The sequence below is a fragment of the Vipera berus genome (assembly GCF_964194415.1).
Source record: "Vipera berus genome assembly, chromosome: 1".
In the NCBI taxonomy this organism is placed as follows: Eukaryota; Metazoa; Chordata; class Lepidosauria; order Squamata; family Viperidae; genus Vipera; species Vipera berus.
The window spans coordinates 72,841,146-72,858,908 of NC_138202.1; the positions used below are offsets into that span (position 1 = coordinate 72,841,146).

Sequence of the window (17,763 nt, forward strand, 5' to 3'; positions counted from 1 at the left end):
GAAGGCAAGGGCTAATCATTTCCAAAAATGTTGTCTAAAAAAACTGCATGGGAGTTGCAGTTGCTAAGAGTCAGAGCTTATTTGTGCACAACTTCAGAAGGGCATAAATAATGGGAAAATTGACAATAGGCTGATATCTACAATAGATAGTCCCATTCAAAATGTTCCACCCAAATTTTCTGCGTTGACTGAGTTCCAGTGGGATAAAATTTGAAATTGCAGAAGAAAACGCTGATATTTCTACAGTTTGATACACACACACACACACACAGTGTGTATGTGTGTGTGTGTGTGTGTATAGCACCCGCGAAAACCTCAGAAAACATATATATATATACATATATATATATATATATATATATATATATATATATATATATATATATATATATATATATATATATATATATATATATATATATATATATATATATATATATATATATATATATATATATATAATTTCGACGAGGTCCCACTCGTCATCTTCAGGCTGGTGTCTTTGGTTTCGTGCTTGTGCGAGCGAAGCGTGATCGGAGCTGCCGTCTCTCTATAAATACTGGTGGGGATGTGTGGAAGGAATGAAGGAATGAAATTAATCTCCAAAACTGAACACTACAACAAGAGAATAATTATGGAAGCCATCGAAATAGAGAAACACCCCTACAACATGAATAAATGTGATGATACCTCCCACCTACCAGACATCTGGAAACTAGCCCTAGTCAACAAATGAGTCCCAGCCATGAAAACCGACACCGGACCCACAACAACACAGGACACCACCACCAATCACCCTCACCAGACTCAAACCCAAACCCACCCCATACACGAAATGCTACCACCATTCAGAAGCCAAACCTCGGCGGCATCTCCAGCTGCTGCACCCCCTTGACCCCCACACAAAGCAAACTGACAAACGCCATGAACACAGGGCCAGACCGCAAACCCGAAGCCAAACCAAAGCCCGGGATGTTACACCACAGCCTTCTGCTCGGGACATTACATCACAGAATTCAGGAGGTTACAATGCTAAAAACCGGGATATCACAACACAGCAAACCACCTAGGATATTTCAACACAGAACTCAGGAAATCACTACAATAGAGCTCAGGATGTCATCACATGGCCCATTACCCAGGTCGTTACAACACAAAGGACTAATGAGCACACACACACACACACACACACACACACACACACACACACATATATAGTGTGTGTGTGTGTTTATGTATATATTAAATATTAAAAAAAGAAACAAAGATAAAAAGGGATTTTTTAAAAAAACATACCAGATCATGGCTGCAAAAAAACAGTGAAGGCTAAGTATGATTGCAACCTGTACCAGGTATTCACAGACAATCATGCATACACACATGCACACATATACACATGGTATATTAAAGTCTTTTTAAATCCTGAAGCTCCAACAGATCAAAAAGACAAACTCAGTACAGTAGATCACACCATCATGTCTTTGCAGAAAACGCACAGTTCTAAAAATAAATAAACATTCAGCGGGCCCAGCATAGACTAATTACATTCTAGTCTGAAAATTCAACAGCTCTAAGGTGTAAGTATGTGTACCATTTACATACACATCAAAATTTGAGCAAACCAACTAAAACCACAGAATGTTTGTATTTTAAATGCATTCAGAAATAGCAATGGATACCATTGCCAAAGCTCAAATAATTACAATTTAAAACAAATAGCAAAAAACAAGCTATAACCAGTATAATGAAGCTGTTTTGAAAATACACTGTGCTGGCCAGGTTAATTTAAGTATATGGGTCCATGTGCATGTGTACACATTCTATGCTAGATCGTCTACTCTGAGGCTGAGGTTCATTAATTGATTACATTGATTCATATTTGATTTTATTCTGTAACTCTGAACAGCTGAGTTCAGGCAGACGAGTAATGACATAAAGCTTAGCAAAGGTCCTCAAGTTCTGTCTATCTAGCCTGCAGGCAGCCAGGCTGGGATAGACCATACATGAAGGAGGATTGAGAGCTGGATAAAATTGGATGGAAGATTGTGGGAGGAATCATAGCTGAAGCAAATTGTTATTCAAGTCGCATGGGCATTAGAAACATAGCAGGGGACCACATTGACTTCTATCCAATGTGGCATTACGCAGCAGGGACTGAAGAGGCAAGCAAGTGAATCATATTATTCTCCATCTAGAAGGCATCTCACAAGCAATATGATCTGGGCGTCAGAGACATCCAATGTGATTCAAGACAAAATTCCCCTTCATCTTTGTGTTACAGCTGGCAAGCAAGAATATTTACTTGTTAACCAAAGGCTTCAAGCCAACGTATGAGGGCAATGTGAGTCTGGCTGGCAGGACTCAAAGAACATTCAAAACAACTATTCTGACCTTGAAACAAGCATTCCAATAAAAAAATATATATCAAGCTCTCTTATTTTTGAACATTCCTACTCTCTAAAACAATAGACCAGTTTCAAGGATATAAAACAAATGGCTTACAAAGATAATAATGGAAAAACAGACTGGTATTCATATTGTCAGTCTCATAAATGGTTGTTCTCAGAAGGGAAATGTATGGATTTTCTGATTTTTTTTCTAATTGGTCATATAATGTTCCAAAGAAATTGTGAAAGAAAAATGAACAAAAATCCATATTTTTAAAATCAATATCAATGTAAAGCTTAAATATCTCAGACATCAATTGCAATGAAAACATAATAGAAGATAATAGAAGTTTCAGAAGATTGTATCTCAGTGTAATAAGCCTCTGGGTGTTTGTTTTTTTTAAAAAAATCTGGCCCTTTGTAGTGTCAGATGTAATGTGCTCTTTTCTTAATGCAGGGCACATTCAGAATGAGTCATACACCTGTACATGTAACCCCTTTCCTCCTTTGTAGCAAAATGATCAGATAAGGATAATATTTAATTAACCAGAGCTTCCTTGTTCATCCAAATGAGGAAACTATGGTTACCAACTAATAGAAAACATTTCATGAGCCAGAAAACATTAACTGGATACCACCCAAAGGAATTTTGGAGATGGTAGCTGCATTGAATATAGAAGACAAAAACCAGAAAGAGATGTAGCCTCCCCCAGACCTTTAAAGTGAAAAGCTAACAGGGCAGAAGATGCAGCCCCACCCCATCTATTCCTGAGCCATATCTTCAACTGAGAGATCTCCCATGAACATAACTTTACCATTTCATCTGGGACTGTAATAAATAGGGTCCCAAATTGCCCACAGTATACATGTCCTTTAGAATTTCAGCTGGACCTGGGGAAGTCAGAAAGAAAATAAGGAGAGGCCGGGGGGGGGGGCGGTTGGCATTTTCCATCAGTTTAAAACCTATATGCCTTCAGAGAACCCTGGTTTCCTTTTGTGACTTCTTGTCCAGTCTGAAAACCTCTAGACTGCTGCCAGTGCACTTTTAATCAAGGCCAGATATAAGAAGCATAAGACTTCTTTCCCTACAAAAGAAGCTATATGACATCAAAAAGCCAACAAAACCTCTAACTCTTTGTTGTCATCTAATGTTCATTCAGATTTTTGCAGCCTAGATGTGATAGCCCTAACTTCTTGTCACATAGGACCTTCAGTGGTCATCAGACTATTTCCGGGCCTCAATAACAATTCGCAAGAGAGCCTTATTTTTCTCTCCTAGCATCATTAGCAGCCTGTTTGACAGGACTGTGAGAAAAGACTTTCTTATTTACTGCTCTTATTTTGGACTTGCTTGCCAAGAAAGGGCAGGTAAAGGCTGCAAAAACTGCTCTGAATCCCTATTTCAAACCAAATGAATCCACAGAATGTGGTAGTTTAAATCACAACTACATTTGGAGATAGTAGTTTGAATCACAGCTATGTTTGGAGGTGGGAGAAACTTTAAATGTAATTTACTGGATTCTCAGAATGGATTGCCCCTGCAACTACTTGTGGAACAGACAGGGAGGAAGCTATGAGAACTATGAGAACTATGAGAAGCTATGAGACTATGAGAACACCAGTGAGCAGTTAGATAAGGAGACCTGAACTCATTGCTCACAGTACAATGAACAAGGACATGCATTCAATTTCGCAGCTACTACAATTGTTGGCCAAGCAAGGTCAAAAATATCCAGAGAAATGATTGAAGCCTGGGAAATGAGCCCCTTGTCAGTCAACAGGAGTGATGATTTACTACCAGTTTATCAGGTACTTAGAAGCCAAGGTCACAGCAGCACAAGAAAACAACAATCAATGACAATCATCAACACCCTAATTAACAGCTAAAAGCTACACACACACACACACACACACACACACACACACACACACAAAACCAAGCACCATATAAATACGATACATAGAACAGCCCAGGGCACATATTCTGGAGGAAGAAAAATCCCCTGATGATGGGCTCCAGCATGAGCCTGAAAGCTTGGAAGAATAAATTTTTGGTCTTGGTGATCAACTCAGATCCTGAATCTTTATTAATTATTATTATTATTCAAGTGTGGGCTTTAACCACTTTTTTTAAACCATGGGTTGTTCATTGATCTGTTTTTATTTGTTTATAAGCCTGCATTCTATTCTGTATTTTATTAACTTCGTGAGCACAATTGCAGAGAAAATATGGGTTATAAATTGAATAAACAGATTAACATATTTTCATAGCTGGAACAATAGTCTCTCATTTTTCTAATCAACTGAAGGGTCTATATAACATTTGACAAATTGGAGCAATATGCTATAATTAAGAAGTGATTTTTATAAATGTGGAAAATCAGTTGTAGGACTGCCAGTTATGGAAGAAGACAAATACTAAAAATTGTGTTGAAATATGATAGTATCATTTGTTATTTGATCCATCAGTGACTTTCCAGGACATTTAAAAACAAAGTATTGTGGAAAACAGGTAATTACACACTCTTGGCTGAAAAGATAGAAAATTAATGTCTTTGGAAGACACAATAATATAAGACTATAGTAAACTCATTCATTCTTCATATTGCTAACCTACCCAGACAGGTTAAATTGCTCAGATTATGAGAAGAAAAGAATAGTTGCTATAACTCTGAAGTCCTTGCCAGTTAGTCTGGGAATACATGTATGCACAGATACATTTTCTCTGAGCATAGCTGATGCTTATCAGAAATGTTAAATGCTCAGGACTTCCGGTTTTGCATCATAGCAATGCAGCCAAGGGATTGTGACGCTCCGCACCCTACGGCTGGTTTCGCCTTGCCTGGAGACCCTAAATGGATCAAAAGTCACCCCGGAGAGGTTATGAAGAAGGAAGGGAACCCAAATGATCATGGAACAATGGCGATAGATCGTTTGATCCAGGGGAAGTCCTCCAACCCAACAGGAGAAAGGCTAGCTGCACTCTGGTAACTAGCCCAAGCTACTGGCATCCGAAGTCCAAAAGCACCAACTAAAAACAACTGTGAACAGCATGTTGGAGCTGGGTGAGAATAGTGATCTTCTCTTCTCTGTTCTGAAACTGATTTCCTGGAAAAGATCCGCAAGAAGCAAAAAAAAAACCCTCCAAAAGTGAGAAGGAGGAGGGACTATAACTCCATCCTTCCATAGACAGAAGCAGAGATTTAATTTTTATGGGGGACATAAATACATTGAAATGGACTAATGTAAAGCTATAATTTGGATAAAACTGAAAATTATGGAAATTGTTAAGATTTTCTACTTAAAAGAATATTGACGGAATTACAAAAAAATAATCTTTTCATTTTAAAAGCTGGAAAATAAACAGACACTAACATCTAGTGGTGCAATAGAGTATAGAACTATAGCTCTTCTGCCTCAGAAATTGGCAAGATACCCAGAAAAAGAGAGCTTTTATTTCTTTGATCCTCAAGGATTCCTAGCTAAACATAGAACAGCTGGGAACAGAAGAAAGAAAACACACTGGGCTATCTATTGCAGAATGAGAAATACAATTGTTTATGAAAACTGCTGACCTTCCTGGACTATAAATACTTACTGAGCTGTGATATTTAAGTTTAAGAATAGTCTGCAGAGAAAGAAAAACTTTGACCTTTTGGCTATTCTTCTAAGGGGGAAATTACTGGATTGTTTTTAAATTACTGAACATTTTGGATTGTTTATAAAGATAAGAGAATTTAAGACTGGTTGGTTTGATGAAAATGGAGGTTGCATATACAATTAAAAATGGTAAGAAATCACATGCAATATTCTTTTCTAAAATCCCCAGTCTGGAACATCAGAGATCTGCAGGAGAAATACTTCAAGATAAGACAAATATTTTCCAGAATGAAACATACGCTACGTTGCAACTAATTCAAACGACAATGAATTTTAATCATAATGAGATTAAAAATAACTTTGAAGATATAAATGAACACTTTTTTACCTAAGCTCACAATTAAAAAATTCTCAGAAAATGGTGATAAAGAATGAACAAACAAATCAGAAATCAGAACAAAAACTAGAGGAAAGTGATTTGGAGGCTACAAATGAAGAAAACCACAACTTAACACAGACAAAGAAAAATTTACAAGATTTTGCTATAATATTGGAAACGGAAGAGATATTTCATTTTTCAGAACAATAAAACAAACCTGAAGACAAGAAAGAAGATTTGATAAAATGAACAATAGAGCTGTCAGGAGAACTACTAGAGTCTCGGAGACAAAAAATGGAAGGAGAAATTGAAAGAGAAGAAAAGTGGAAGCTTCTTAACAAGTATAAATGAGCAAAACTCCCCCTCAAAAGCACCTTACTCAGTTTGTTTTTCCCATTCCTAACAACACCTACAAAAATACAGGAAGAATCATATGGCAAGCTGAATGGAAAGCTGCTAAGCAAGAAAAGAAAGCGAGAGCTGGACTCAAGAGAGAAGATTTGACTTATCAGATGGAGTACTACATGACTAAACACTTGTTTGAAATGGTTAAAAGAATACTTAAATTTTGGATACGAATCTATAGTAAGAGAGATGTGATTTATGAGTAGTATAGTATTGCTTTTTGATATGGGAAATGTAAAAATAATGAGATGATTTAAATGAATGAAATGTTTTGGATATTCAACTTGGAGAAAATTAATCAATTGGAGAAAACTATAACTGACAAGAAATGTTTTGAATACTGAAGGGAACCTAAGCTTAAATAAGAACAGGCAAGAACCAGACTTAAGAGAGATGACTTGACATACCAGGTAGAGTCTCATATGACCAAGCATTTGTCTAAATATGATTAAAAGAATAGTTAAATTTTGGAAATGAAGAGGTTTTACAGTAAGAGAAATGTGATTTATAAGTTGTATAGTATTTTTTTCTTTCTTTTTTCTTTCTTTTTTTCTGATATGGAAAATGTAAAAATATTGGGATGATTTAAATGTATGAAATATTTTGGATATTTAAATATAATCAATTTTGAGAAAACCATAACTGACAAGAAATGTTTTGATTACTGAGGGAAACTAAGCTTAAATAAGAGTTCTGAAAACAGGATTTACATAAGATAATTTTGTGCAAATGCAACTGTAAAATAAGCTGATTAGAAAAGACATTACATATTGATGTTATTGTGAAATATTAGAAAAATGTTTATATTTAAATTTGTATGTATTGACAGTGGCGTAGCGTGGGGGGTGCAGGGGGGGCCGGCCGCACCGGGCGCAACATCTGGGGGGGCGCGCTCGACGGTGCCGGGATCCGGCAGGGCGGAGGCACCGGAGCCCCAGCCGGGAAGGGCCTGACGCCCCACGGCGCGACACACACACACACACACACACACACAAACACACAACCACACAGCGTGACTCCTCCTTCGGGCCGCTCCGCCTTCGCTCCGGCGCTGGACGGAAGCCTTCTCTCCCTCCTCCCCCCCCGCAAAGGAGAAGGCGGCTCCTGAGCGTGCACAGAGCGCGGCCCTCCTGCAAGCCCGGGGCTCCGCTGCGGAGGCTCTCCCAAGGTGCTCCCGGGGTTGTCAAAGGCGGGGGGGGGCGCGGCGGGGCTTGAAAGAGGGTGGATTTCCCGCGGGGGGAGGATCGCTGCAGCGTCTCTCCGGGGGTCCCTGCTCTGGAACGAAAGCTGCGTCAGCAGGTTGCCGATCCAACCGTGCATGCAGACTTTGGGGGCGAGAGGACGTGGTCGGGTGCGTGTGCGTGTGTGTGTGTGTTTGTGGGCGCGCCCGTGCTGTCTCTGTTCTGCAAAAGGCGCTTTTTAAAAAAAAAATAAAAAAAAATAAATCCTGTCCTGCTGGAATGCAGAAAAGCAGCCCTCGCCCCCCCCCCCCCATTAAAAGCTTGAACTCTTCTTCTGCCTTCAATCTCAGTTTCTGGAGCGCGAACCGGATTAAAAGACAAGGATGCGTTCGATTGGCTCAAGAGTGTGTGAATTTGACCGGACCCGGTGCGGGGAAAACGAGCGCTCAGATGCCGCCTTCCCCAAATTGGCCATAAACTGGGATTCGTTTCATGTCATTCAACCGGGGCTTCGTGAACGTCACAGAAACACACATTAACTGTGTCAAAACATTTCTCTCTCCAAACTCCCAAGCTACAGACTTTCCCTTTTATTTAAAGGGGGTTTGTTTTTTTTTTTAAAAAAAACTGTTTTATTTAATAAACAGCGGTTTATTTAAAGACCACATTCACACAGCACCCTAATGGCAAACCAAACGTATCATTGGGGTGACATGACAGCAAAGAATGGTGTGTGTGTGTGTGTGTGTGTGAACTTATACATCCAAAGCACCAGAAGGCAGGACAAGAAACAATAGATGGAAACTAATTAAGGAGAGAAACATCCTGGAATTAAGGAGAAACTTCCTGACAGTGAGAACAATTAATTAACCAGTGGAACAGCTTGCCACCAGAAATCGTGGCTGCTCCATCACTGGAAGTTTTTAAGAGGAGACTACTCAAATTGTATAGGGTCTCCTGCTTGAGCAGGGGATTGGACTAGAAGACCTCCAAGGTCCCTTCCAACTCTCTTATTGTTATGGATGTGGATAAAGGTACAAAGAGAAGGAATAATAGTACCTCACTCGGAAACTCAGTTAAAGTTCCCAACTTTCTCCCTTCTGTCTGCTCCTAAGTCTTCAGCACCCAGCCTGGTCCGCTGACTTTGAATGACTGAAACTTTTGCTGGCAGGATGCTAAACCAACAGGTAAAGCTCAATTCCCTTACGTCAGACTGACTGGCAGTCAGGTAACAACTGCAGCCGCCGCACCTGCGGCTGCTTGCTGCTGCTCCTCCTCCTCCTCCTCCTGCTGTATTGACTCTCTGCGGCCACTCGGTTCCCCCTGCAGGAGGCGATCGGGACCGCCCCCCCCCGACACACGTCGCCAGCAGCGAGAGTTTCCAGCCAGGCCGGCGAATCTTTGGGGTGAGGTGCCAAAGAGAAGGAGGCGGCTTGGCTTGGATAAGCAGCGTCTGGGCAGAAAATAGGTCGGGCGCCGCAGCAAGTATGAATTCCTGGGGTTCAGCCTAAGCAGGCAAAGCTGCAGGGTGGGTTGGTTGGCTTTTCTGGCTTTGGAATAACCTTGGGAAGCTGAGGCATTGTAAGTTGGAAGTCATTGTTTGTCGCCTAACATGTTGGGTCAACCCCACGCCACATGCTAAGCCATAAACCGTGGTTGGTATCCAGGGTTTAGGACAAGATGGAGAAAACTAGCCAATTGTGGGATCATAAATCTTGATGAAGCCCATCATCGCTCCATGTGATGTATGCACTCAATCTACAAACGTAGTCCAAGCCTATTCACATCTGTTGTAAGGTCATTCTCTCGTGGGGTTTATCCTGACGTCCACTAAGAGTGGAACAAACATGCCCCATTAACCATTTTCAACGCCATGTCCTCTCTTTGTCTCATCCTAAATCACAGCTGAGGCACCTTAAAGTTGCCTTGTTTCAGTTTTAAACTAGCATTTTCCCTCTTCTCCAGAGACCCTTTTTTGCCTTGAACCTAACTCAGGGGTAGGCAACCTTGGCTCTTTTATGACTCATGGACTTCAACTCCCAGAATTCCTGAGCTAGTGGAAGAGACTCGAGTGCTAAAATCCACAGGTTAGGGGGCGCAAATTACTTGCCTTGCCCCGGGTGCTGACAACCCACGCTACGCCACTGTGTATTGATAGTATTAAGGACTATATTTGTTTAATGTTGGTAAAAGGAGAACACTGTTGGAAGAAGAGAGGACTAGGAAAAGTATTTCTAGTTAATATGTTGATTATGAAAGTATAGAAATTAACTATTATTGACTGTCGTTAAATATAGGAACCCAGACAACATGTTGTATACTAAGCACTAAAGATTATTATTCTAAAAAATCAATAAAATATACTAAAAAAATGTCAAATGCTCATTTGGACTGAAAATCAGGGGAACTGAAGCCTAAAATATCCAGACAGATATTTTTTTATCTATCTATCCCTATTTAAAGGGATTTTAAAAGTAACCCAGTGCCAACTTCAGATAATTTCTCAGAAGCCCATGTTCTAAAATAGCAGCCTGTTGTCTACTCTGATAAGCAAAGCCACCCAGATTTTTGATTGGAGTTCTTCTCAGAAACTAGGAACCAACTTCTGTCATGCAAAGCCAAGGCTACATACCTGAACTACAGCATACCTGCCAACCTGCAAGAATGGGCAACTGGTTTTGTTTAATCCTTCTTTTCATGTACAACTTAAGGTAGCAAATATGCCAGTATTTATTATTCCACCTATTCTCCTCATAACAGCAACTGTGAAATGAGCAGCTGGCCCAAAGTCACCCAGCTGATTTTTCATGCCTAAGGCTGGACTAGAACTTACAGATGGTCTCCAATTTGGGCACAATCTATGGCAGCAAACTCTATAAAAAGGGGAGATTTCTGGCTGTGTAGCTGTGCTGGGAACATAGAATCCAAAGCATAATTTGAATTAATTTTGAGGTAGCCTAGATGTTCTGAGGAATTCTCTGATGCTGTCACAGCTGAAACAAGAGCTCAAAGGAGACCCACACAAACACACATACACCCACCCCGTGACAAAGTTGTATGATAAACAGAGATGTTGCAGACAAATAATTCCTAAGAATTTGTTGCAAAATTATTGGTAAGAGGACCTACTTTTTTGTATTATTGTTAGCCCCATGGCTGATCCAAAATAACTTCGGTCAGTTGCATTTTAGGAAGGGATTCTTTGTTTTGCACTTTTGTTAATTGTCTAAAGCTGACTGATTCCATAACAACTGGGGGTGGTATATAGTATTAGAAAGAGTTCAAAACAATATAACAAAAATGAGCAATAAATGTCAGAAAGACAATAAAATGTACATCCCAAATATAAAACATTCCCATTAAAGGGCTGCCAAGGCCTGGAGGGAAACAGTTGGTTTTTAGAGTCTATGTAAACAAGGGCCAAATAGGTGCCATACCAATGACTGGGAGAAAGCTGTTCCAGACTGCAGGCACAGTCAGAGAAGATCCATCATTTAACTGATAGGACCCAAAGCATGCCAACTACATCCCATTATACATGATCGGCAGAAATTACCCAGGCAACAGGCCATAAAAGACTCCAGCAATTTACCACTTCTAGAAACCTGTTGTGAAAAGTAAACACAATTTAAAGATTTCATCACACAGACTGCAACAACTATACTTGGACTGAAAACCTGGGCCCATCAAGACTGGTTTGATGAAAACCACAAAACCATTTCAGCAGCCCTCCAGGTCAAGAACTAGGCAGACTGGCAGAATGATCCATCATCTGTCTCAAGGAAAGACAAGTTTAAGTACCCACAGTCCAAAGCACACACAGCACTGCAAGTAAGGCTGGCAACACAGGAAAGCAGAGAAGGTGGAACATTGTGCAGGTGTGCATACCACCACAGAGTCCTTCAGTGCTATAAAGTCAGCTTTATGATTTTTCTAAATCTGGATGCTCCCCTTACTCTCATTGAATGGGTCGAACCTGACCGAAGACCAGGAAAGACTGAAAAAAAACACTGAGCTGAACACTTTTCCAATTTACTCAATAGGCTGTCCACAGTTGACCATGATGTCTTACAGCTGCCAATCTTGTATGCCCTAGATCTGCCTCCTTCTGCTGATGAGATCAGGAAACTTGCAGATGAGCTCAAATAAAAAAACAAGGCAGGATGGCATTCCTGTTGAGATCTTCAGAATAAGGGAGCTGCCACCTGTTCCTGAACCAGGAACAGTGATCCAGGAAACTCCCCAGATCATACACCAGTTCTGTCAGGGGAAGTACAATCCCATTCAGAAATAAAGATGGAAAGTCTCTGAGACTGGGTGGTCTAAATACACACAGACATTCCGTTTTCCCAAGGTTGAGCCTGAGTTTGTTCCTGTTGTGATTCAGGGTCAGCCTGTGGGTTCGGCAGTTGGGTCGGACGACTCAGAGGAGGAGGAGGGGGGTGTTGAAGAGCTTACTGAGGGGGTTGGAGAGCTTGCTAATGAGAGCCCTCAGCCAGGCCCCTCCCACCTGGTCACGACGGAGACCCAGCTGTGTGAGCCTGACAGCGTGGATGAAGATGACCCACAGCTGGCCCTGTTCAAGGACGCCCGACGCAGGAGGCAGTCAATCAGGAGTAAACAGAGGAAGGCAATGGGGCACCTCAGAAGGAGGCAGAGAGAAGCCACGCCCTGAACTGTATAAAAGGGGAATGCGTGGGAGGGCTGGTTTGCTGAAGGCAACCGTTTGAATAGCTCCTGTTTCATGGATCGTGTCTTGTTTTGCTCTGTTTTATGTTAATAAATTTGGCAGGCTTAGTTCCAGCCTCTTGCCGTTTGTAAAGGGGTTGTCCCTGCCTTTTCTGCAGGGCCGGTAGCAGGCTGGTACAGAACAGTTCCCCACATTCTCATAGCCTCCAGACACTGGGATAACAGCATCACTTGACTAGTCCAGGGCTGAGATACATAAAGGGTATACTGTGCCAAAACTTCAAGTCAGGCTTCACGTTGATAAAAAATTCATAAGGTAATGTAAGCCTGTCTTCTTCACAGGCTGGGAGGAGATGAAGTTTTGGTGTTTGAGCCATGAGTAAGGGGCCAGCGAGAAAAGACCAACAGCCCTTGTTTCAGCTCAGAAGTTAGAAACTTCTGAGGATTTATCATTTACAATTGTAAAGCTGGATTGCTCAATTGTGATGAGGCAGAAATATTGTTACTTCAGGGCACATTTTAAAAATGGCTTTCCTTATCTAGAGAGTTTCAGTCATTTTATGGGCTGTTCTTTCTTTGGCTAAAAATATTGAAAAATCTTCCTTATAAAGCAAAAGAACAGAAGAGTCACCATGATTTTAGATTAGCTCTTTAAAAAACAACAACAGAGATTTATTTTATTTTTTTTATAGATGGTAAACTATAATTCCAGGAAGAAAGATTAGATAAGCTGTTCAGGTAATTACAGCTTCTTGACCCTTTCTCCAGAGTTTGTCATCCTTTCTTGAGTCAGCAGAAAACTATACTGCAGCAGTCCCCAGCAGTTCCGCTGACCGGCAGTGGTGGCATCAGTTGGTGGTGGCAGTGGCACGGACGGTTTCACACATACAACTTGCTTCTGTGCGTGAGCAAATGGAACTTTGCATGCTCACCTATCACTTGTGCAGCCTGGTTCCAAATGGGCTGCGAGCCGATAACAGGCTGGGGACCAGGGGTTGGGGACCCCTGCTATACTGGCATGAAATTGGACATCTCCACTGTCAGTTCCTACCCTGTCTATATTGCCTCTGTTTCCAGTTACTGCCAATCACCTGATTTTCCTCCAAAATGATAAATGACAAAGCCTGCAGATTTTATATGCATCTTGAGTTTACCATTGGACCATATCAAAATAAAAATATATATACTGTAATACATTTCTAATGCTGGTCCAATCAAAGATAAGTTTGGTTTATTTCACTCAGGGGCTGGAGCTGAGATGAAGGCAACAACATAGAGACAGGGCAGAAAAATAATGGTACTGTCAGAGCATAATTGTGTTGTGTAGAAAAGCTCATTACTTGGCTTTTTACTAGTTACTATTTAATAGGATCCTTAATAGAAACTAAATATACATAACCATCTGGCCCAGTTCATTACATTATCATATTTCTAGAGATTTGCTTAAATGTTAAATAATGTTTCCATCTTCTATGACATCCTTACATTAACTATATCCACATGTTAAAATAAATAAAACAGTCTGCATTAAGGATGAGAAGTCCTTTCTCTGGTGGGATACAGATAATATTTTTCCATCTTTCAAAATTAAAAATGCCCCAAAAATTAGGTCAAGAGACTCCATGGTACAAAGTATTGATTACAATCCATACCCATCTGTACTACAGTACCTGTAATGTCTAGTGTCTCTTATGGGCCGGTCACTACTCAGTTTGTCACTCTCCAACTGATTGAAAGCATGTTGACGATAAGGGTCTTCTCCCGCCTTCAGCAGCTTTGAGGATACATAGGCCTTTTCATCAAATCCTCTTAAGCCATTTTTCTCAGCTTGTGGTGGCTTGGATGCCTGGAGAAAGAGACAGAGTTAAAAGTTAGTCCTATAAAGGAGAAGCCTTTTAGGATACAAGTAAAGTGATGCTCTATTGAGAGCCAGAAACAGATTTTCAAAGTAATATGTGCAAAGTTTTATTTTGGGGGGGAAATGAAGCACAGAAATTTATTTTGCCAACCCAATCACTGGCTGATCGATTATGCTCATGCAGAAGAAATGAAGGCTATGCTTCCTTCTATTCTTGTCAAAACTTTTGTATACTTATATTCTTTTATTTTAGTAGGCCTTCTTTTTTGTGTTCCTTTGAATCAGTTCTGAAATCTGATGGCTGCCTGGACAAGTCCCTGCAGTTTTCTTGGTAAGGTTTTGGGAGGTGGTTTGCCATTGCCTGCTTCCTGGGGCTGAGAGAAGCAAGTGGCTCAAGGTCACCTAGCTAGCTTTGTGCCTAAGGCAGGACTAGAACTTACAGTCTCTCAGTTTCTAGACCATTGCCTTAATTCCTACAACCAAATCGGTTTTCAGTGGGCTGAACTTCACAATAATACATTTAAAATATTGCGGACTTCAGTTTAGGGCAGGGCTTTTCAACCAGTGGTACGGGTACCACCTGTGGTACATTGGCACCTGACAGGTGGTACGCAACCATCCTAGAAAAGTGGTAGCAGGGGAAGGGAATGAGTTGAACCAGTGGCAGCACCGCACAAGCCTGAGCGAGAGATGGCTGGAGCTGCAGGGCTGTCAGGCTCAGCAGAAGCACCAGGATCAGTGCCATTTTCCAGCTGATCGGTGCTTCTTCAGGGCTGTCAGGGCTCAGTGAAAGTGCCAGGATCAGTGCCAGGCTCCAGCTGGAGCTCGGGACTGATCCTGGTGCTTCTGCTGAGCCCAGAAGAAGCATCAATCAGCTGGAATGTTGCAGCATCTCCAGGGTCTTGTGATTTAGATTCAAATGCTTGGCAATTGATTCATATTTATGATGGTCACAGTGTCCCAGGGTCATGTGAAGTGACCAAAACCTGCGGCAACCACCCAGCAGATGGGGGGGGAAATAAAAACCAAATTCCCCACCCCTGATGCCAATCCTCAACATAAATGCTCACAACAATGAAAACCTTGTACAGGAGGAAGAGCGCCGCCAGGCAGGCAGGCAGGTGTCTTGCACGGCTGTGGCTTGGGGGGGCACTTTTTTCAGTGCCATTATAACTTTGAATAGTCACTAAGTGAACTGTTGTAAGTCAAAGACTACATGTACTTCATCACTTTTTTCCTTTTTTTTTTTTGGTCATCAAGTTTTTGACACCTTGCTAGGCGACTGGTGGTACTCGGATGTTGCCGTATCCTAAAAGTGGTACAATGGGTGAAAAGGTTGAAAAGCCCTTGTTTAGGGTATACACCTATATTTTGAATGATACACACAACTTATATCTCTGGACACTTTTAGCAACAATATGGAATTCGTATGTCTTTTCCTACCCAGAAGGTGTTTTTTTTCCCAATTTCTGGTCCAATCAGTGGCCTTTATGGTTCCCATCCAAATACTATCCTACTGAATGTTTTTTTAAAAAGTCATGGTCAGCTAGGTGCTGCCACATAGATGGCCTTTTTCTTCCTAAATTCCTAACCAACATCAACTTCAGCTAAGAATGAATTCTAAGAAATATGGCCCATTACATCTGAGGAGCATTAAATTGGTAAAGGTTAATGTAGAATCATCTTATCTGGTCAACTACTTTGACCTGAAAGGATAATTGTCAAAAGTTTACTAAATCTGTTCAAAGAAAAGGAAGTGTTTGCTTCACAATTTACAGTCCCACGGATATATGATGCAGTATGCATTTCTCCTCCTTCATCACTGCTTCATTATCATCCTTCTGTCAGTACAATAACTACTTTCATCTCCTGTATGCTGAAATGAACCTCATTGTTAGGATAAGATGGTTAGATGCAATATAGGGATGTACAGATTTACTGAGAGACACTAGAACATATTAATGATGAGTAACGTTTGTTAAAATGGTTGAAGATAGTAATTGTTGACCTTGTTGTCAATATCTATCCAGAACGTATTCATAGAGTGAAAATAGATTTAAGAAAAGTTTCCTAATGAATAGCCAGGGAAAATGCATCCTATGGTGATTCAACAAACCGTATAGAAAATCCATATCTTTTCTTCTGGCTTTATTGCAGTCTTCCTTTTTATTTTAAAACACTTAAAATAAGCTTATTTCTGAATGACTGTTGCCCAATTGACTTTAGTGTAGGTCCTGTCAACTATACATGAGAATGCAAAATGAAAACTGGTGTAAATAGTGTGCACAGCTTTCATCCTTTTTAATGCAGTGGAAATATAAGTAGTATAAGTTAACAATGGTAATTGGGACAGGGAACTCTGTTACTAAGTGATACAGCCACAAAATGCAATGTCATGTGACCACACCAACCAATTATTGTAATTCCAGAAGTTCCAGTTGCAGTCATTAGACAAATCCTGTGTGTGGTTGGTAAGCATGACATCACATGATCACCATTTGCTCTCTCCTGGCAACTTCCCCATTGACTTTTCTTGTTGGAAGCTGTGAAGGTCGCCAGTGGTGATCACATGACCATGGGATGCTGAGGCCATCTTAATTGCAAACCAGTTGCCAAGCACCTGAATCACCATCACATGACCATGGGGATACTATGACAGTCACAAGTTCAACTACCAGCTGTAAGTCTCCTCGATCAGCAGTGTTGTAACTTTGAACAGATGCTGATTGAATGGTTGTTAGCTAAAGACCACTTGGAAAGAAAACTACACTTTTGTGAAGAAGACTGTATAAACCATTTTCTGAAAACTATTACTAGCAGCAAATTGATTAAAAATAAGTTATCAGAAAAGGTTAGAATTTCAAGTAGAAAAACAGCTGATAAATGAAAAATATCTAAGATGATACCGATTTAAGATGGATGAACTTATATAGAATTACATTTGAGAAATACCCTAGAATTGAACTGTTTACTTTTGACATTTCAGCCTTTTCTTCTTTTCAAATGTCTGAAACAATTATCGTCAGTTTTAAGAAAAGGTATTGGACAAGTTGACAAACATATCAATGCCTGTATACGGTTTTATCTGCAAACATTTGCTGGCCTTCCTTCCTGATCTTTGGAAATACCAGAGGCAAAATAATTAAATATTTTTTTTTTTGTAGAAAGGATTTTCCTTTCACAGCTGATAAAGGCTGTCAATGTAGCCCCCCACACACATACACAAAATCTTTATACAAGCACTCTCCATAGTTTTGTACTTTT

General features: G+C 40.5%; 1 protein-coding gene across 1 annotated transcript in view; it reads right to left on the reverse strand.

Moving 5' to 3' along the window:
* Positions 1-17,763, reverse strand: part of GALNT16 (polypeptide N-acetylgalactosaminyltransferase 16) — a 213,218-nt gene that overhangs the window by 113,003 nt on the left and 82,452 nt on the right. The window contains exon 2 of the mRNA XM_081317852.1: positions 14,312-14,487. Within this exon, the coding sequence (XP_081173978.1) occupies positions 14,312-14,487 (176 nt within the window). The remainder of the gene's footprint in view (positions 1-14,311; positions 14,488-17,763) is intronic.